Source organism: Lissotriton vulgaris, chromosome 10 (assembly GCF_964263255.1).
Source record: "Lissotriton vulgaris chromosome 10, aLisVul1.2, whole genome shotgun sequence".
NCBI classification, from domain to species: Eukaryota; Metazoa; Chordata; class Amphibia; order Caudata; family Salamandridae; genus Lissotriton; species Lissotriton vulgaris.
The window spans coordinates 170,354,167-170,376,415 of record NC_141698.1 but is presented as its reverse complement, the minus strand read 5'-3'; the positions used below and the strand labels follow the sequence as shown (position 1 = coordinate 170,376,415).

The 22,249-nt window shown below is 48.1% G+C and overlaps 1 protein-coding gene across 1 annotated transcript in view; it reads left to right on the top strand.

Moving 5' to 3' along the window:
• PDILT (protein disulfide isomerase like, testis expressed) overlaps positions 1-22,249 on the top strand; it is a 316,066-nt gene that overhangs the window by 188,538 nt on the left and 105,279 nt on the right. The window contains exon 8 of the mRNA XM_086940802.1: positions 2,398-2,518. Coding sequence (XP_086796928.1) covers positions 2,398-2,518 — 121 coding nt within the window. The remainder of the gene's footprint in view (positions 1-2,397; positions 2,519-22,249) is intronic.

Below are 22,249 nucleotides of genomic sequence, written 5' to 3'. Positions count from 1 at the left end.
CCTTGTGGGCTTTGCAGCCTAGTCTATAGAGATAATGTGCACTTACAGGCTTATTAAATGTACTCTAGTAAACTGATGTGGTAGTACCACAAGTAAAAATTCCAGACACAGTTGGGTTTACTTTATGAAATAAAAATAGAACACACCGCTTTGGGAAGCTCACAAGTCTAACATTCATTTAATGCAAAAATAGCCACTATGCAAATGAAATAATAAGTGATGATTGACATTTCAATGGCACTGTTTAAAACCCAGTTGGAGCATGTAATCTAATCACTTCTAAATACCTTTTTACACACTTTTCTCTCAATACAAGTCAATGGATACATTAAAACGTGATGGAAATTTCTTAATTTAAGAAAACTGGTTGATGAGCAGGAGAGCAGATCATCTCATGGAAAGCAATGCAAGCAGACCTTGAGTCTGGATAAAGTTACATGAACCGGTTGCTATTTTGTGAACTTCATGCTTCTTAATGCCAATGTCCAAAGCAAGGCTACATTTATTACGATAAGCACGAAAATGTCCAATCGTACAACACTAAATAAAAATGCTTCTAGGCCTCAGAGAAACACAAAACTTTGCAGACGTGTTAAGGTTATAGGACGCTTCAGGCTAATGCAAGAACATTAAAATTCACTTAGGTAATATTGGTGCACAATAAGGCATACATCAGGCGTACTAATGAAATAGAGAAAACACAAGGAGATGATGGACCGAGCACTGAAATCTTTCAGACACTCACCCCCAGTCACAGATCGGGGTTGAATCGATCATCATTCTTTAGCTCACTCAGCCACCCCAGTTCAGACATGGCTATATGCAAATCAGCCTTGACCCTGTACATCATAGGAACAGTCCAGCCCGAACTGCCAAGCCATTTCTTCCCTGGACCGGAAACAAGCATCCTGGGACCGGTTTCAGGCTCACAGCCCTCATCAGCCAGGATAGCTTGAATCTAGTGGCAAAGAGAGCAAGGGACCCACGTCTGGGCATACCCTGCCAACGTAGGGCGAACAAAGCAAACACTAGGAGATGACTACTGCAGATCAGAACAGGGATAAAATGCCAATATTGTATGTTTTCCCCCGTGCTGAGATACAGAACTCAGGCTTTTCCAAGGGGCAAATTTGTGAATTTTGAACAGACTTTATCATATTTGTTATCACGTTTTCTGAAAGATGTCTTCATAAATAAATGTGTTCCTAAAGTTAAGCAGTGCACGACATCCTAATTACTTCCTTTTTTTAACTGTAATTAACATTGAAATAAATGTTTCCCTGTTTATAGAACATATTTTAATGTTAGTGTTGAGTAGAATAAACAGCAGCCAGTGCTGCTGCTGACAAGGGGGCCACACATAAAGGTCAGGAGGGCCGCATGCGACCCGTGGGCCGTACTTTGAGTATCACTGGTTTAGTTTATCTTCACACACATTTCAGCTGGTTATACTTCGTGAAATTTGTACAAGGAAAATTTGCAAGTCTGTGCAGTAATTTTGCACAAGTTGTAATCTTGATTTGGGTGCAAACTTTCGGGATCACTGGCCGAATCAGAATAAAGGCCAGAAGGTCAATGCAGTGCTCATGCTACAATGATGCATGCTTCTTCCTCTTTCTGTTTTGGAAATGCTCGATGGCAACCAAGGGTATTATGGGTGCTGAGTCTATTGAAATTCTTGACTTCTGTCAGGCCTGATTTGCTGAGGTGTCAGAAGCCATATTTACAAACATGGCATTCTTGAATCAATGGAGTCTGGTGCTGCTCTGTTGTAAAACCAAACGGAACATATGCGCTCTATTGGTCGGTTGCATAGTGTTTCAGATTCAAGTCAGCCAATTATAAAATTGCTTGGCTCTATACTTGCTTAACATGATCCTCACAGGTATTAAGAACATGTACAGTCACAAATAAATAAAATATATTGTAACAGCCAGTGCTGGTCTTCACAAAATGACTACTTGTTGCTGTGAGAACAAAGTCATTTTTTTAAATTAAAAAAAAAAAACTTTAAGGTTTTTAAGAACAAAAAGTAGAAAGGAGAGGTAGAAATTTGTAAAAGGAGGCAGTGTCCAAGAAACACATTACAAGTTTGTATACATGAGATAGGTTCATAGTGTTGCAACACATGGATATGTACATTCAGAGGATGAGGAAAAACAGCCACTGATAAGTACTTCACCAAGACAAATAATGGTCAGTTAGAAATGAAAGGGGTCAAGATGTATATTTTATATAATTGTTGAACTTAACCAATCTGATTAATCTGTCTATCTGATCCACCAAAAACCAATGCCTCAATCAAGCAGTATTTTATTTCAGCCTTATGTGTCTACACTGTCTAATCCAACCTGATCATAATGCATTTCTGCTCTCTGTGTTTTACTCTCTGATCAGCCAAAGCTGGCTACTGAAGAGATTCCAGATGGCTGGGATCAGAAACCTGTCAAAGAACTGGTGGGAAAAAACTTCAACCATGTTGCCTTCAATAAGTCAAGCCATGCATTTATAATGTTTTGTAAGTATAGCAGCATATTCTTGACATAATGCTAAAATCTATAGTAGAGCTTGCCCATGCAATTAATGATTTGTATCTTTATTCATATCTTCTTATTATTAATAGCATTTTCTTGCTTGGATTTATATTATTTATATTGCGTTATTAATTAAGAATTTTAATAGCAATATGATTATTTTTAATATTGATGCCAATCCTACCAAATACAATCAATCAATCAATCAGGAGTTTGTTAAAGCGCGACTACTCACCCGTAAGGGTCTCAAGGCGCTAGGGGTGGGGGGGCTGGGGGGGTGCAGGTTCCATTCCATCAAGGAGGGGTCTGTCGAAGAGCCAGGTTTTGAGGTTTCTTGCGAAGATGGGGAGCGATGTTGTCTGTCTGAGGTGGAGCGGAAGGGCGTTCCATGCTTTGGCCGCAAGGAAGGAGAAGGAGTGGCCTCCCGAACTGGTCTTTCTGGTGCGGGGGACCACGGAGTAGGAAAGCTGGGCTGATCGTAGGGTCCTTTGGGGTGCGTGGAATTTGAGTCGGCTGTTCAGGTATGCTGGTCCGGTGCCGTGGAGGGCCTTGTGTGCGTGGGTGAGCATCTTAAAGGTGATTCTCGCCTCGACGGGGAGCCAGTGGAGTGTGCGCAGGTGCTGGGAGATGTGGCAGTGTTTTGGCAGGTTGAGGACCAGTCTTGCGGCGGCGTTCTGGATGTTCTGTAGCTTGCGGATGAGGTTTTTGTTTATTCCGGCGTAGAGTGCGTTGCCGTAGTCGAGTCTGCTGGTGACCAGTGCGTGAGTGACTGTCTTTCGGTGTTCGAGGGGGATCCATTTGAAGGTCTTACGAAGGAGGCGGAGGGTGTGGAAGCAGGAAGATGAGACAGAGTTGATCTGGCGGTCCATTTTGAGTTCGGAGTCCAGGATGATTCCCAGGTTGCGTTCCTGGTCTGTGGGGGTTGGTGGGTTTCCGAGGGCGGTGGGCCACCAGGTGTCGCTCCAGGCGTCTGGGTTTGGGCCCATGATGAGTACTTCTGTTTTGTTGGTGTTTAGTTGAAGGCAGCTGTTTTTCATCCATTTGGCGACGGCTTCCATGCCTTCTCGAAAGTTGCGTCTGGCGGTGTTGGGCTCGTTGGATAGGGAGAGGATGAGCTGGGTGTCGTCTGCATATGACACGATGTTGAGTCTGTAGGTTCTGAAGATGGGGGCAAGTGGAGCCATGTAGACTGTATACCACTATTACTACAACTTTTTCTATGACTAATTATATAATTGCTTATACTGATATTTGTCTCCTACTACTAATACTACTGATAAAAATAACAACATGGTTGCTATCACGTTTGATGATATTGATTCTTAAAGTCATGTTTTTTTCCTGTAGATTTTTTGGGCCAGATGTACGACGTGATTTTACATGTGCAAACGGGTTTGTGAACTCGTTTGCGCATGCAAAATCACTGTTGGCCATTTACAATTCCTAAATAGTGCGTCGCTATTTATGAATTGCGAGTTGCAATTAGGAAGGGGCGTTCCTTCCTAATTGCGTACCCAATGCTATTGTCAAGGTTAGCAGCAGACAAGTAACCCAAGTGAAGAATACACAAGCCACTAACCTTAGGTGTCTAGCCAGCGGGGACCACAGAGAGAAGATAGTCTTCCCTATACCCGATAGCACTGACCCTCTCCGTGTGACATACACACCGGAGACAGGTAGTCCTCCAGGTAAGGGGAAGGTTGTTGTGAAGACACCCCTCAAGGTCTGGTCTAAGGCTTCGGATGACTTCAAGTCACAACAATGTCTGTAAACACAAGAACACTTGTTTAGTACTACGATCAGGCAAATATCATAGTTGTAACATATAATCAAGTAGTCACTTACGAATAACCACCGCTTGAAACAGCCTGAAGTCTGGGAAAGATGGAGACTCAAGTTCAAGCGGAAGGGGGGGGGGGGGGGGCTGTTAACTCACAGCTCGATTCACAGGAAGAAAATAAGTTAACTTATCTCCCCGAGTAGTTTGATTCACTAACAGGAGGGAAAGATGTTTTCAGTACGTGTAAGGTTCACAATATCCTCAGGGAATATCCGAAGGAAAGTAGATACCTACACTCTGATAGCACGGCCGTGCTAAATGTATATATCAGATTTCTACTTACTAGAAATTCACAAAGTATCTCGGTGTCCTCAGCGGGAAGGCAAGCGTCCGCGCACCCTCAGCTCTCGGCGTCCTCAGCGGGAAGGCAAGCGTCCGCGCACACTCAGCTCTCGGCGTCCTCAGCGGGAAGGCAAGCATCCGCGCACCCTCAGCTCTCGGAAGGCTAGTTCCAAACACGATCGTAAAATCGGAAGGATTGACAAGCATCCGGTGATGGGACAAGAGTGTTTTTATACACTCCCAGAGGGCGTGGGCCGTTTAGCCAGGTCCCAGGGCTTTCTGGGAGATGTAGTGCTGCAGCGGTATTTCCGAATACAAGCTCTCCAGCTATGGGTAATCGCTACAGAACCCCCTCTCGAGGATCGCCGACCCAGCGGTCGACCCGGCTTCCCTGGATTCTGCAGATGAAACTGAGTTACCAAATCGGGGCAGTGGAGATTCTGCTCTGGTTCCCACGTTCTCTCCTCAACCCCAAACCCCTTCCAACCAACCAAATACTGCACTCTGCCCCGATGGATCCGTGAATCCAACAACTCTTCTACCTCGTATTCCTCCAATCCCTCTACCAACACCGGTGCAGGATGAATGGGTAATCTAGTGTCTAAGGGACAAGGCAAGAGCAGGGAGACGTGAAAAACAGGATGGATCCTCCAGTTCTGGGGAATGGATAATTTCAAGGCCACAGGGTTGATGACTTCCTCAACACTATAGGGACCAATGTATCTAGGTTTGAGTTTGTTGATACCCCGGAGATGAATGTTTTTCGTGGAAAGCCATACCTTGTCCCCCACCTGGTAGACCGGTTCAGGAGTGCGTTTCTTGTCGGCGTAGCGTTTCTGCGATGCCTGAGCTTCTGCCAAGTGGCGCTTCACGTCTATCCGTACAGCCTGTAAATGAGCATGATGTTCTTGAATACTGGGCAGGTTGGTTGTTACTGGCCAATCGAATGGAAGAATGTTCGGATGGTACCCAAGAAGGCAAAAGAAGGGGGAACAACCCAGGGTGGAGTGGTCAGAGTTGTTATACGTGAATTCAGCTAGCCATAATAGGGTGACCCAATCCGTCGAGTTTTGCAATGTGAAGCAACGCAGATATTGTTCGATAGTTTGGTTGAGCCTCTCCGTTTTGCCATCTGTCTGCGGGTGGTAACTCGTAGAGAGCCTAACATCAATAGCTAATGATTCACAAAGGGCTTTCCAAAAACGGGATGTAAATTGAGCCCCTCTGTCTGTAATGAAGACTCGTGGAATGCCATGGGCTCTGATGAGATGCTGCAATATAATCATGGCCAGTTCGGCGGAAGTGGGTAGACCCTCCAAAGGTACAAAATGACCCATTTTTGTCAAGTGACCCCCAATCACCAGTACTGTAGTTTTTCCTTGACATAAAGGCATCTCCACAATGAAATCCATCGAGACCGTATGCCACGGTTTAGGGGGTACTGGAATTGGACGTAGCAAACCCGTAGGTTTGGTGTGTTTTGCTTTACCTTGGGTGCACACTGAACAGTTCCTTACGTATTTTTTGACATCATTTCGTAAGGTAGGCCACCAGAACGATCGCTCAATGGTAGCTATAGTCTTGTACACCCCCCAATGTCCGCCTAACACAGAGTCATGTGCCCAATTGAGCACCTGCATTTGCAACCCAGGGTCCGGCACATACAAGGCCTGGCGGTAGTACAGAAGTTCGTCTTTTTGTGACCTCCATTGGGGTTCTTCCTGTAGCCAAGTCTGGACATCGACATCCGTTAAAGCCACTCTTATATCCTCGATAAAATCTGTGGAGGTGAGCAAAGCAATAGTGTTTTTAGGGAAGGACTTTTCAGGAAGGATGGACGATGGTTCCACGGGGACTTCTGACTGGGTCTCTTGAGTGTCTTGATTCCTACAGAGGGCATCGGCTTTTCCATTGTGAGGGCCGGGACGATACTTGATGACAAAATCGTAATCAGAGAAAAAGAGAGTCCATCTCAATTGCAGAGGAGTGAGAGCCTTTGCTGTTTTTAGGAATAACAAGTTCCGATGGTCCGTATAGATTTCGATGGTATGTCGTGCTCCTAGCAGGTAATGTCTCCATTCCTCACAACCCCTCTTGATGGCAAGCAACTCCTTGTCCGTAATCGAATAATTGACTTCGCTGGGACTGAGCTTCTTTGAGTAGAAGGCCACAGGGTGGATTTGTCCTGTTTCAGGGTGGCGTTGTGAGAGCACCCCCCCAAGGCATACTGTGAGGCATCGGTTTCTAAAATGAATGGAAGTTGGGCATCGGGATGCCGCAATATGGGGGCCTGGGTGAATCTGTCTTTAAGAATACGGAAAGACTGTTCTGCCTCCTCACCCCACTTGAAAGGAACGTTTTTCCGTAACAGATTGGAAATGGGGTGGATGATTTTAGAGAAGTCCTTGTTAAAACGTCGGTAATAGTTCGCAAAGCCGAGGAAACTCTGCACCGATTTCACGTCTTGTGGGGTTTTCCAATTCGTGATGGCCTCAACCTTCCCGCTTTCCATCTGAAAGCCATTGGCGTTGATCACGTACCCCAGAAAGGAGACTTCTGTTGCATGGAAGAGTCACTTTTCCAGTTTGCCGAACCGCTGGTGTTGTTGCAGACGACTCAGAACTTCCTTGACATGCTGTTCGTGTTCCTGGAGAGTACTGGAGTACACAAGGATGTCGTCGATGTACACCATACAGATGGCATCCAGAAGGCCCCATAGCACTTCGTCCATAAAAAATTGGAATGCCGCAGGGGCGTTGCATAAGCCAAAGGGCATGACATTATACTCGAATAAGCCGAACTTTGTTCGGAACGCGGTCTTCCACTCGTCGCCCTTCTTTATTCGGACCAGATGATAAGCCCCCCTGAGATCTAACTTGGTGAAGTAACGAGCGCCCTTTATTTGGTCCATCATGACTGGAATCAGTGGAAGGGGGTATCTATTCTTCACTGTGATGTTATTCAAGGCTCTGTAGTCGATGCAGGGTCTTAATTCTGCACAGCCTTTCTTCGGAATGAAAAATAGGGGTGAAGAAGCAGGAGACGTGGAATGGCTGATGAATCCTGTAGCGAGATTCTCCTCAATGTAGTTTTGTAAATAGGTGTTTTCATGTTCAGTCAGGGCATACACTCGACTACACGGAATAGCCGAACCCGGGAGGAGTTTGATGCAACAATCGTAGACCCTGTGTGGGGGCAAACCGGTAGCCTTCTGTTTGTCGAACAGGAAACGGAATTCATTATAAATTTCAGGTAGACTGGAAGTACTGCATAGGTGTTTCTCTATGCATGCAACAGCCAGGTGTCGAATACTAGGACGCTCTTCTTCTTCAGCAGACACAGAAAAAGGGTTGTGACAATGTTCCATACAATAGGAGGAGGTTAAGGCGACTGTGCGAGCAGACCAACTCACCACAGGATCGTGTAACGTGAGCCATGGCATGCCTAAGATCAGGCGAAACTGAGGAGCAGCAATCAAGTCAAATTGGATATACTCCGTGTGTTCTCCATGCTGCATTCGCAAAGGGATTGTGTGTTTAATAACAGGCCCAGATGACAAGGTGGATCCATCCACGGCCTTTACATGTTCTGGTTCTTCCTTCTGTTCCCACGATATCCCAAGGGAGTCTGCGTAGTCAATGTCCATGTAATTTCCCGTGGCTCCTGAATCTAACAGCGCATCCATTTGCGTGAAGTTATCCCTAGTTGTCCACAGGGACACTGGCAAGTTCATATGTGCAACAGCTGACATCATCGTATTGGCAAGTAATGTGGAGATCATTGTTGGTTGCCGGTCCATCCCAGAGATCTCAACATGGTTTGGACGTTCTAGTTTTCCAACGTCTCTCGTGTTCCAAGAGCAGCCGACTTTCGTGGTGCGGGATTCCTCTCCGTTTGTGGGGTTCTTGCTCTGCACTCTCCTATGAAGTGTCCCCCTTTTCCACAATACATGCAGAGTTTTATTTTCCGCCGTCGCTCTCGTTCCTCAGACGTCAGAGGACCTTGAATACACCCGATCTGCATGGGCTCAGTACCATCAGAACTTTTGGTGCCGTCTTCCTGTGGGAGTTTGAATTTAGGATACCATCCACGTCCATCACCCCTGCTCCGATCTCCTCTTCTCTCCAACAGCCTATGATCTAATTGTACGGTTAGGTCGATGAGTTCTTCACAAGTCGCAGGCAGTTGGACTACCTGGGACAAGACGTCCTTCAATTCACTCCTCAGGCCTTGATAGAACAGCGAGGTCCTTTTTTCTTGTGGCCAATCAGTCTCGGCTAAGAGCCGGTTAAAAGAGGTGATGTACGACAATAAGTCCTGTGACCCCTGTCGCAGTGTCAAGAGTTCTTTATCCAAGGATAACATGTGGGTCTTTCGATCAAAGAGTTTCCTTAAGGCGGAACAGAAGTCGGGGAACCGGTGTAAAACGGGATCATTCTTTTCCATTAAAGGAATAGTCCAGCTTGCAGCGTTTCCACCCATATATGACATCATGAATGCAGTTTTGGCCGCATCATCCTGAAACACAGAAGGTTTACACAAAAAGTGGAGGTGGCACTGGTTTAGGAATGTCTCAAATTTCTTGGGATCTCCGTAGAACCTCTCAGGGGGAGCCAAAGGTATTCCAGTGTTCTGAATGACGTGCACCGTCGGAGTGTAGTCCGTGGAGGATGGAGGTATGGCTGTAGGCGAAAAGAACCCACCCCCAGCTGCCATTGGGGTCGCGGGCTGTGATATGGTTTGTCCTGGAGGGGGAAGCGTGGCTTCTCTAATATAAGACCCTGCCCCGGGATTCTTTCGTGACATGCCAGCGACTTCTCTACGCATGGTGTTCATATCCTTTCTGAGCTCTTGGTTCTCATCTCGGGATGCATGCACTTCTTGCTGCAGTAAGCTATAACCCTCAAGTAACGAGGCCAAAGTCGCACTCGTATCCATGGCCCAGGCTAGTCTTCTTCCTTAGGCGTGTCAATCTGTCAAGGTTAGCAGCAGACAAGTAACCCAAGTGAAGAATACACAAGCCACTAACCTTAGGTGTCTAGCCAGCATGGGGGACCACAGAGAGAAGATAGTCTTCCCTATACCCGATAGCACTGACCCTCTCCGTGTGACATACACACCGGAGACAGGTAGTCCTCCAGGTAAGGGGAAGGTTGTTGTGAAGCCACCCCTCAAGGTCTGGTCTAAGGCTTCGGATGACTTCAAGTCACAACAATGTCTGTAAACACAAGAACACTTGTTTAGTACTACGATCAGGCAAATATCATAGTTGTAACATATAATCAAGTAGTCACTTACGAATAACCACCGCTTGAAACAGCCTGAAGTCTGGGAAAGATGGAGACTCAAGTTCAAGCGGAAGGGGGGGGGCTGTTAACTCACAGCTCGATTCACAGGAAGAAAATAAGTTAACTTATCTCCCCGAGTAGTTTGATTCACTAACGGGAGGGAAAGATGTTTTCAGTACGTGTAAGGTTCACAATATCCTCAGGGAATATCCCAAGGAAAGTAGATACCTACACTCTGATAGCACGGCCGTGCTAAATGTATATATCAGATTTCTACTTACTAGAAATTCACAAAGTATCTCGGTGTCCTCAGCGGGAAGGCAAGCGTCCGCGCACCCTCAGCTCTCGTCGTCCTCAGCGGGAAGGCAAGCGTCCACGCACCCTCAGCTCTCGGCGTCCTCAGCGGGAAGGCAAGCGTCCGCGCACCCTCAGCTCTCGGCGTCCTCAGCGGGAAGGTAAGCGTCCGCGCACCCTCAGCTCTCGGAAGGCTAGTTCCAAACACGATCGTAAAATCGGAAGGATTGACAAGCATCCGGTGATGGGACAAGAGTGTTTTTATACACTCCCAGAGGGAGTGGGCTTTTTAGCCAGGTCCCAGGGCTTTCTGGGAGATGTAGTGCTGCAGCGGTATTTCCGAATACAAGCTCTCCAGCTATGGGTAATCGCTACAGAACCCCCTCTCGAGGATCGCCGACCCGGCGGTCGACCCGGCTTCCCTGGATTCTGCAGATGAAACTGAGTTACCAAATCGGGGCAGTGGAGATTCTGCTCTGGTTCCCACGTTCTCTCCTCAACCCCAAACCCCTTCCAACCAACCAAATACTGCACTCTGCCCCGATGGATCCGTGAATCCAACAACTCTTCTACCTCGTATTCCTCCAATCCCTCTACCAACACCGGTGCAGGATGAATGGGTAATCTAGTGTCTAAGGGACAAGGCAAGAGCAGGGAGACGTGAAAAACAGGATGGACCCTCCAGTTTTGGGGAATGGATAATTTCAAGGCCACAGGGTTGATGACTTCCTCAACACTATAGGGACCAATGTATCTAGGTTTGAGTTTGTTGATATCCCGGAGATGAATGTTTTTAGTGGAAAGCCATACCTTGTCCCCCACCTGGTAGACCGGTTCAGGAGTGCGTTTCTTGTCGGCGTAGCGTTTCTGCGATGCCTGAGCTTCTGCCAAGTGGCGCTTCGCGTCTATCCGTACAGCCTGTAAATGAGCATGATGTTCTTGAATACTGGGCAGGTTGGTTGTTACTGGCCAATCGAATGGAAGAATGTTCGGATGGTACCCAAGAAGGCAAAAGAAGGGGGAACAACCCAGGGTGGAGTGGTCAGAGTTGTTATACGTGAATTCAGCTAGCCAAAATAGGGTGACCCAATCCGTCGAGTTTTGTAATGTGAAGCAACGCAGATATTGTTCGATAGTTTGGTTGAGCCTCTCCGTTTTGCCATCTGTCTGCGGGTGGTAACTCGTAGAGAGCCTAACATCAATAGCTAATGATTCACAAAGGGCTTTCCAAAAACGGGATGTAAATTGAGCCCCTCTGTCTGTAATGAAGACTCGTGGAATGCCATGGGCTCTGATGAGATGCTGCAATATAATCATGGCCAGTTCGGCGGAAGTGGGTAGACCCTCCAAAGGTACAAAACGACCCATTTTTATCAAGTGATCCCCAATCACCAGTACTGTAGTTTTTCCTTGACATAAAGGCATCTCCACAATGAAATCCATCGAGACCGTATGCCACGGTTTAGGGGGTACTGTAATTGGACGTAGCAAACCCGTAGGTTTGGTGTGTTTTGCTTTACCTTGGGTGCACACTGAACAGTTCTTTATGTATTTTTTGACATCATTTCGTAAGGTAGGCCACCAGAACGATCGCTCAATGGTAGCTATAGTCTTGTACACTCCCCAATGTCCGCCTAACACAGAGTCATGTGCCCAATTGAGCACCTGCATTTGCAACCCAGGGTCCGGCACATACAAGGCCTGGCGGTAGTACAGAAGTTCGTCTTTTTGTGACCTCCATTGGGGTTCTTCCTGTAGCCAAGTCTGGACATCGACATCCGTTAAAGCCACTCTTATATCCTCGATAAAATCTGTGGAGGTGAGCAAAGCAATAGTGTTTTTAGGGAAGGACTTTTCAGGAAGGATGGATGATGGTTCCACGGGGACTTCTGACTGGGTCTCTTGAGTGTCTTGATTCCTAGAGAGGGCATCGGCTTTTCCATTGTGAGGGCCGGGACGATACTTGATGACAAAATCGTAATTAGAGAAAAAGAGAGTCCATCTCAATTGCCGAGGAGTGAGAGCCTTTGCTGTTTTTAGGAATAACAAGTTCCGATGGTTCGTATAGATTTCAATGGTATGTCGTGCTCCTAGCAGGTAATGTCTCCATTCCTCACAACCCCTCTTGATGGCAAGCAACTCCTTGTCCATAATCAAATAATTGACTTAGCTGGGACTGAGCTTCTTTGAGTAGAAGGCCACTGGGTGGATTTGTCCTGTTTCAGGGTGGCGTTGTGAGAGCACCCCCCCAAGGCATACTGTGAGGCATCGGTTTCTAAAATGAATGGAAGTTGGGCATCGGGATGCCGCAATATGGGGGCCTGGGTGAATCTGTCTTTAAGAATACAGAAAGACTGTTCTGCCTCCTCACCCCACTTGAAAGGAACGTTTTTCCGTAACAGATTGGAAATGGGGTGGATGATTTTAGAGAAGTCCTTGATAAAACGTCGGTAATAGTTCGCAAAGCCGAGGAAACTCTGCACCGATTTCACGTCTTGTGGGGTTTTCCAATTCGTGATGGCCTCAACCTTCCCGCTTTCCATCTGAAAGCCATTGGCGTTGATCACGTACCCCAGAAAGGAGACTTCTGTTGCATGGAAGAGTCACTTTTCCAGTATGGCGAACAGCTGGTGTTGTTGCAGACGACTCAGAACTTCCTTGACATGCTGTTCGTGTTCCTGGAGAGTACTGGAGTACACAAGGATGTCGTCGATGTACACCATACAGATGGTATCCAGAAGGCCCCATAGCACTTAGTCCATAAAAAATTGGAATGCAGCAGGGGCGTTGCATAAGCCAAAGGGCATGACATTATACTCGAATAAGCCGAACTTTGTTCGGAACGCGGTCTTCCACTCGTCGCCCTTCTTTATTCGGACCAGATGATAAGCCCCCCTGAGAGCTAACTTGGTGAAGTAACGAGCGCCCTTTATTTGGTCCATCATGACTGGAATCAGTGGAAGGGGGTATCTATTCTTCACTGTGATGTTATTCAAGGCTCTGCAGTCGATGCAGGGTCTTAATTCTGCACAGTCTTTCTTCGGAATGAAAAATAGGGGTGAAGAAGCAGGAGACGTGGAATGGCTGATGAATCCTGTAGCGAGATTCTCCTCAATGTAGTTTTGTAAATAGGTGTTTTCATGTTCAGTCAGGGCATACACTCGACTACACGGAATAGCCGCACCCGGGAGGAGTTTGATGCAACAATCGTAGACCCTGTGTGGGGGCAAACCGGTAGCCTTCTGTTTGTCGAACAGGGAACGGAATTCATTATAAATTTCAGGTAGACTGGAAGTACTGCATAGGTGTTTCTCTGTGCATGCAACAGCCAGGTGTCGAATACTAGGACGCTCTTCTTCTTCAGCAGACACAGAAAAAGGGTTGTGACAATGTTCCATACAATAGGAGGAGGTTAAGGCGACTGTGCGAGCAGACCAACTCACCACAGGATCGTGTAACGTGAGCCATGGCATGCCTAAGATCAGGCGAAACTGAGGAGCAGCAATCAAGTCAAATTGGATATACTCCGTGTGTTCTCAATGCTGCAATCGCAAAGGGATTGTGTGTTTAATAACAGGCCCAGATGACAAGGTGGATTCATCCACGGCCTTTACATGTTCTGGTTCTTCCTTCTGTTCCCACGATATCCCAAGGGAGTCTGCGTAGTCAATGTCCATGTAATTTCCCGTGGCTCCTGAATCTAACAGCGCATCCATTTGCGTGAAGTTATCCCTAGTTGTCCACAGGGACACTGGCAAGTTCATATGTGCAACAGCAGGCATCATCATATTGGCAAGTAATGTGGAGATCATTGTTGGTTGCCGGTCCATCCCAGAGATCTCAACCTGGTTTGGACGTTCTAGTTTTCCGACGTCTCTCGTGTTCCAAGAGCAGCCGACTTTCGTGGTTCGGGATTCCTCTCCGTTTGTGGGGTTCTTGCTCTGCACTCTCGTATGAAGTGTCCCCCTTTTCCACAATACATGCAGAGTTTCATTTTCCGCCGTCGCTCTCGTTCCTCAGACGTCAGAGGACCTCGAATACCCCCGATCTGCATGGGCTCAGTACCATCAGAACTTTTGGTGCCGTCTTCCTGTGGGAGTTTGAATTTAGGATACCATCCACGTCCATCACCCCTGCTCCGATCTCCTCTTCTCTCCAACAGCCTATGATCTAATTGTACGGTTAGGTCGATGAGTTCTTCACAAGTCGCAGGCAGTTGGACTACCTGGGACAAGACGTCCTTCAATTCACTCCTCAGGCCTTGATAGAACAGCGAGGTCCTTTTTTCTTGTGGCCAATCAGTCTCGGCTAAGAGCTGGTTAAAAGAGGTGATGTACAACAATAAGTCCTGTGACCCCTGTCGCAGTGTCAAGAGTTCTTTATCCAAGGATAACATGTGGGTCTTTCGATCAAAGAGTTTCCTTAAGGCGGAACAGAAGTCGGGGAACCGGTGTAAAACGGGATCATTCTTTTCCATTAAAGGAATAGTCCAGCTTGCAGCGTTTCCACCCATATATGACATCATGAATGCAGTTTTGGCCGCATCATCCTGAAACACAGAAGGTTTACACAAAAAGTGGAGGTGGCACTGGTTTAGGAATGTCTCAAATTTCTTGGGATCTCCGTAGAACCTCTCAGGGGGAGCCAAAGGTATTCCAGTGTTCTGAATGACGCGCACCGTCGGAGTGTAGTCCGTGGAGGATGGAGGTATGGCTGTAGGCGAAAAGAACCCACCCCCAGCTGCCATTGGGGTCGCGGGCTGTGATATGGTTTGTCCTGGAGGGGGAAGCGTGGCTTCTCTAATATAAGACCCTGCCCCGGGATTCTTTCGTGACATGCCAGCGACTTCTCTACGCATGGTGTTCATATCCTTTCTGAGCTCTTGGTTCTCATCTCGGGATGCATGCACTTCTTGCTGCAGTAAGCTAAAACCCTCAAGTAACGAGGCCAAAGTCGCACTCGTATCCATGGCCCAGGCTAGTCTTCTTCCTTGGGCTTGTCAATCTGTCAAGGTTAGCAGCAGACAAGTAACCCAAGTGAAGAATACACAAGCCACTAACCTTAGGTGTCTAGCCAGCGGGGACCACAGAGAGAAGATAGTCTTCCCTATACCCGATAGCACTGACCCTCTCCGTGTGACATACACACCGGAGACAGGTAGTCCTCCAGGTAAGGGGAAGGTTGTTGTGAAGCCACCCCTCAAGGTCTGGTCTAAGGCTTCGGATGACTTCAAGTCACAACAATGTCTGTAAACACAAGAACACTTGTTTAGTACTACGATCAGGCAAATATCATAGTTGTAACATATAATCAAGTAGTCACTTACGAATAACCACCGCTTGAAACAGCCTGAAGTCTGGGAAAGATGGAGACTCAAGTTCAAGTGGAAGGGGGGGGGGCTGTTAACTCAGAGCTCGATTCACAAGAAGAAAATAAGTTAACTTATCTCCCCGAGTAGTTTGATTCACTAACGGGAGGGAAAGATGTTTTCAGTATGTGTAAGGTTCACAATATCCTCAGGGAATATCCGACGGAAAGTAGATACCTACACTCTGATAGCACGGCCGTGCTAAATGTATATATCAGATTTTTACTTACTAGAAATTCACAAAGTATCTCGGTGTCCTCAGCGGGAAGGCAAGCGTCCGCGCACCCTCAGCTCTCAGCGTCCTCATCGGGAAGGCAAGCGTCCGCGCACCCTCAGCTCTCGGCGTCCTCAGCGGGAAGGCAAGCGTCCGCGCACCCTCAGCTCTCGGCGTCCTCAGCGGGAAAGGGTTTTTGTTTTTAAAAACGTTTTTTTATTGATTTGAAAATCAGGGCAAAATTACATTTATCAGAGATTCATAAATGGCTGCAATCACAACAAGACATCAAGGCAACGCTACACATTTCCACATCCACAATTGGAAAGATCAATACATATGGCCCCCCTCCCTGACCCCCCCGGCAGTACCATCCTGTTACGGGGATACATCATCTGCCTCTAGTTCTGGTGGGTCACAGATATATCCTCTAAACTTATTCCAGGCTCCCCATACCTTCTCCCATTTTCGGGGGCATCCACGATGGATAAAAACCGCCTTTTCGGCCACCATTGCTTCGTCCATATCATTGCACCATTGTCGGTGCGTAGGCATTACATCCGACCCTCACAACCTAGCAATGTTGCGTTTAGCGAAAGTCATACCTAACATCACCCAGTCTTGTTCTTGGTGAGTGAGGTTGTTTGGTTCCCACACATTCAATAGACAGCGTCTGGGTTCTGGCAGTATCGAAATTTCTACTGACTGAGAGATGGTGCGCATTACCTTGGCACAGTATGCTGCAATTTGTGGACAGTCCCAGATATTGTGAAAAAATATACCCTCCACCACACATATCCGTAAACAGTATTGATGTTGGGCTTTCTTGATTACATAGAGTGTCGTTCTAGTGTATTATGCCATCAGTCCTTCCTCTTCTAATTCTCGCATGTCCGCTTGGTACGCAGGTTCGTCATGTGGGGCATGTAACCAATAGTAATTATTTTAAGATGGACCGCCCAGTAATACAGCTGCACGTTCGGAAGAGATATCCCCCCATCGTGCCAGCTGCGCACCAATTTGTCCTGGGCAATCCGTGCCGGTTTGTTCCCCCATAATAAACTGGAGACTTCAGCCGCACTGGCTTTGAAGTAGGTCTGCAGGACTAGAAACGGTGTATTTTCGAGGACATATAGAAAATGTGGGAGTGTCGGCATTTTGTAGAGCGCTGCCTTGCCCAACAGCGTGATGGGAAGACTACGCCAGACCGTTACATCACGCTTAAAGCGTTCTAGCGGGGGCTTTAGATTTTTCGCATAGAACTCGTTAGTGTCAGGCGATATCTAAATGCCCAGGTGTTTGAAGGCTTCGTCAGTAACCCGCAATGGGCAATCCACAGACAACAGTGGTGGCGGGCCGGGCAGCACATAAAGTACAGACTTGGACCAATTAATAGTGTACCCTGACACCCTACCAAATTTTTCGTACACATCCAATAGCTCTAGCATGGATTTTCTAGGGGAGGTTAAATACAGCAGCACATCATCTGCATATATTGATATGCAATCTTCCCAGGTGTCGGTCCACCGGAGCCCACGGATTGAGGCTTCCCATCTGATTTACGCTGCCAGCGGCTCTAGGGCTAACGCGAATAATAAGGGGGACAGTGGGCATCCCTGTCGTGTCCCTCTGGATAGCGGGAAGTCCCTTGATATGTACCCGTTTGCCACTACATGTGCCTCCGGGTTAGTATAGAGCAGGTGAATCCAGGCACAGAACTTAGGGCCAAAGCCCAAGTGTCGCAGCGCTGCAAATAAATACGGCCATTCCACCACATCGAACGGCATACTCGCGTCGAGCGAGAGAATGACTGCAGTTTCCTGAATGGAGGACCTCCGAGCCAACACCGCATGTAATCGCCGCAGATTGAGTGCTGTGCTCTGCTGGGGCATGAACCCGGACTGGTCAGGATGTATTAGGGATGATAGATAGGGGGGTCAATCGCAGCGCCAGGAGCTTGGCCAGTATTTTGGCTTCAGCATTGATTAAAGATATTGGGCGGTAGGAACTGCAATCCTCCGGGGGTTTGCCCGGCTTATGGATCGTTATGATTGTAGCCAACCACTGATTGTGTGGCAGTTCTCCAGTCTGAAGACTGTCTTGAAACATGTTCAAGAGGAAGGAGGCCGTCAAATGCGCATTTTGTTTGTAGAATTCAATGGGGAACCCGATCGGTCCCACTGCTTTACCGGACGCTAGAGAGCCAATCGCCGTCTGCAATTGTTCAACGGAGAGGTCGACTTCTAGAAATTGCGCCGCTTATGGTGTGAGTTTCGGCATCGCAATATCTTTAATATACCCATGTGCTTCCTCATTCGTGAATGTTGAGCGTGAGGCATATACATGCTCAAAGTGGTCGGCCAACGTTGCCACTATATCACTTGGAGCAGTCACCAGAGAGTCCGTGGACGCGCGTAACTGCTTTCTCCTTTTTATCTAGCCAGGCTAACAATTTGCCCGTTTTATCCCCTAACTCGTGCACCCTGTGACGCGTGGCTTGGAGTCAGGAAGTGACCATTTCTCTCTGTTATGCCACAAATTCACTTTGTTTAAGGCGCACCCTCTGTGAAGTATGGGGCGTTGGATGTTCTGCATGCTGAACAGTTGCAGCATCTAGGTTCGTTTCTATACTATCCAATTCAGCCCGTTTTCCCCTTTTGTACCCTGTGATAGAGGCTATAGCCTGCCCACGCGCAACCGTTTTATAGGCCTCCCATAGGATGCTGGGCAATTCCACTGATGCTGCGTTTTCTTGAAAAAAAATGTGAATGGTTTCTGTAAGCCCCTTTAACACCTCAGGTATGAGCAAATAACTGGGATAAATGGGGAAAATGCGGTGGCTGATGGTATAATGGCTGGAATAGGACAAAAGTATCGGTGAATGATCTGATATACCCCTAGGGCGAATATCTACCACAACCACCCCCCAGGCTGCCCGCTGAGACTAAAAAGTAATCAATGCGTGTGAGGCTGTTATGAACCCCTGAGTGGAAGGTGTATTGTTGTGTATTTTGGCGCCAATACCGCCATGCGTCTGTGAGTCCTAGGACATCCAATAGCCTGCTCATACAGTGACTGCTCGTTGCACTTGGCTTAGCGGGGTGTCTATCTATAGTTCAGTCCATTATGTCATTAAAGTCGCCCCGATCACCATCTCCGCCTTCGGTAGAGCAAGCAGAAATGTATTAAGTGCAGGGTGTGCTATTGCGTGTAGGGATGGTGGAATGTAGACTGAGACTAGATTAAACAATTTCCCTTCCCACTGGCAGGTAACAGCCGCAAAGCGGCCCTGGTCGTCTATTCTTGTCTGTTGTATTATTAGGGGGAATTGCTTCTTGATGAGTATGCCCACACCCCTAGACCCAGAGGAGGACTCGAAGTGTGCCACCATTTTGTAACCCCACCTATTCATGGCCTTGCACGCTGAGCCCATCAAGTGCGTCTCCTGTAATAGAGCCACCATGGCGCGCATCGTTTCAGGTATTGCAATACTAGACCCCTTTTCATCTTGTCCCCCAACCCCCGCGCATTCCAAGTTAGCACAGTCAATGGGGTCCCTGGGGCTAGCTGAGCCATCTGTTGATTAGTGTCATGTTGACTTTGTGTAGACATAGGAAGCAGAAACAAGTTGCAGCGTTTTAACGTCAGCCTGACAGTACAGTCCTATTACGCTAACAGCCATTCGTTTCACCATGTGTGCCCTTATAAACTGTGCAAACAAACCTAAAAAAAAACCATGAGAACAGTATCTTTTCCCCCACCCCCCTTCCTGCCTCCCTGCCTGACGGATTTAAAACTTCCCGCCTCCCAACCAAGCAGAGTGCTTAATCCCTTTCCCAATTCCGAGTGGACGGGGGTGAAAGATAGCAACTGTTGCCCCCCAACCCCACATAACTCCATAGTGTCACCAACCTCTCCCCACCCCCCAGACCCAAGCCAACGGGCTACCTTACAGAGAGATATTGCAAATGTAATGCATAGCAACAGAAACTGTTCAAGATTCACTAGGTCTTTGAGGCCATTTTAAACATACAATAACAATATAGCCTAATAATGACTCCATTACTTCTCGTGCTTTTAAGGGTAGCCTTGGGGAATTACTTGTACCTTATCATTGTCTATGCCTTTGTATGTCCACCGTCGGGGCAGCATCACAGTACATAATAATCAAAAGAGCAGTCCATGCCTCGAGTCACTCACATTCCTCACTCAACGCACGGTCTCTGCGCCAGCTGCCGTTGCCACAATTTCTGCCAGATCGATCAGCCTTCCGCCAACCCTCCAGCCATTCCTGCTCCTTGTCTGGGGAGGCGAAAAACCATGTCTTACCTTTGGCCTCAACCCTTAATTTGGCTGGAAGGAGCATGGAGTATTTGATGCCTTGGTCACGAAGCGTCTTTTTGACCTCCAGGAAGCCTCGTCGTTGCTTTGTGATGGCTGCGGTATAGTCGAGAAAGATTGTCACAGTTGCATTGTCGATCTTCAATGGGGGCGGCGTGCACGGCCTGTAATATCGCGCCCCTGTCCCGAAAGTTAAAAGTACGGGCCAGAATAGGCCGCGGCAGCGCCCCAGGCCTCGGTCTGCCACAAGGAACTCGATGCGCTCGTTCCACAGAAAAATAATTGGACAAACCTCGTGGCTGCAGCTGGTTTGTGATCAGATCCTCCACGAACAGGTCAAGGGCTGGTCCCCCTGTCCTCTCCGGCACACCAATAAGGCATATATTGTTCCGCCGTTATCAGCCTTCCTGGTCCTCCAGCTTGGCCGCTAGTATTTTATTTTCTGCCAGGAGTTGTTAAAGTTTCTGTGACAGATCCGACTGCAGACACTCGCGTCGACATTTTACTGAAGTCCGCACAGATTAAGGAGAGATCCACTGCAAGAGTCTCAATGCGGGAGTCCACTTTATTTAACGTGGCCATGATGTCGCGCAGCGTCACCTCCTGCTCCGCGCCGGTCATCTCGCCCTTCGATGGTGTGGTGTTAGCATCTGGTATTGCAGTCTGTGTCTTGGTGTAGGCAAACTTATCTAGCTTTGGCAGGCTAGAACCCTTGGCGTTCCTGCCACTCATTGTAGCCGGTTACTTGCGCCCGTGTTGAGTCCCCTGTTATGGCAACTTGCTGCTTCCCCCAGCAGTGGTCTTCTTCAAATCCAACGGAGGTTGGAGCGCAGGTGGAGCCCTCAGCCAAAAAGACAGGCAAAGTCACACACTAGTACTCTATACAGTAGAACGGGGTGCATCACAATTGCCCCTCAACGCTTGCCAGGCATACAATATGGCGCCGTTCATCGCAACACAGAGGCGCCTCAAGCAAGCGCTCCCCTTCACTCCAAGGATCCCTCTATCTCCTCTCAGCAAGCGTGGGAATTCAAGACCTCTCCGTCTGTAATTACATGCACTGCTGGGTCCCCCTTGGCCAGTGTCCTCACAAAATCAAAAATATCCTCAAAAGCACGGAGCCAGGCCGCCAGTCACTCCCTGCCGCTCCTGCAAGCCACAGGTCCCTGGGTTGTCGCTAAACTCGAGGCTCCGGCTTTCCACGTCTCTCCAGGCCTTACTTCTCCCTCAGTAGTAAACGATTCTCAGGTGCTGCACTGAGCCATATTAGTCAATGCCCTTGTATTTACCATAACCATGCCCGTCTTAGCGGCTCCCAGCGTGGAATCAGGAGTGGGTGCGACGCCGCTCTTTGCACCCCCTTGACACAGTGAACACTCGCTGTCCAGCGGCCAGTTCATCCTGCCACCATCCGCAGGCTAGGCTCGGCGGTGTGGGGCACGTCGACGGCTGCAGAATACACCACTGGGCTCTCAACAGGATGCTGTACAGGTCTGGGCAGGCCAGTTGGTCTGCGCTGCAGCGCGCCCAGACCCGCAGCCGCTCCTCGCCTCTTCTCCACTATTCAGCCCCTCGACAGCCAGAGGGCCCCGGGCTGTCTCAAAAATTGAGGCCCAGGCTTTCCTCGCCGCACCAGGCCCCGGACTCTCATACAGGCCAGCTGGCCCAGGGACCTCTCCTCGCACACCGGGACCAGCTCGTCCCGATCGCCAATGTTTCCGCCACTACAGCTCCCGGTCAGGGGTGTGCGGAGCCGCCGGATCTGCCAGCGGATCGTCAGGGTTTGTACGGGGAGCGCAGAGCTTCCCTAAGCTGCTGCCATCTTCATCGGCTGCTAGCCACGCCCCGCCTAAAAATATTTTTAAGGGCATGCAGTGGGCCCATGGACACTTGCCTGCCCTTAAAAAATGAAACGAAAACATTTCATTTTTTAAAAAAATGCTTCCCATTTTCCTTTAAGGAAAATGGGCTGCATTTTTTAAAAAAAAGCTGCTTTATTAAAAATCAGTCCCAGACATGGTGGTCTGCTGAGCCCAACAGGCCAACATCCTGGGGAGGGCTGACATTCCCAATGGGCTCGCAAATTGT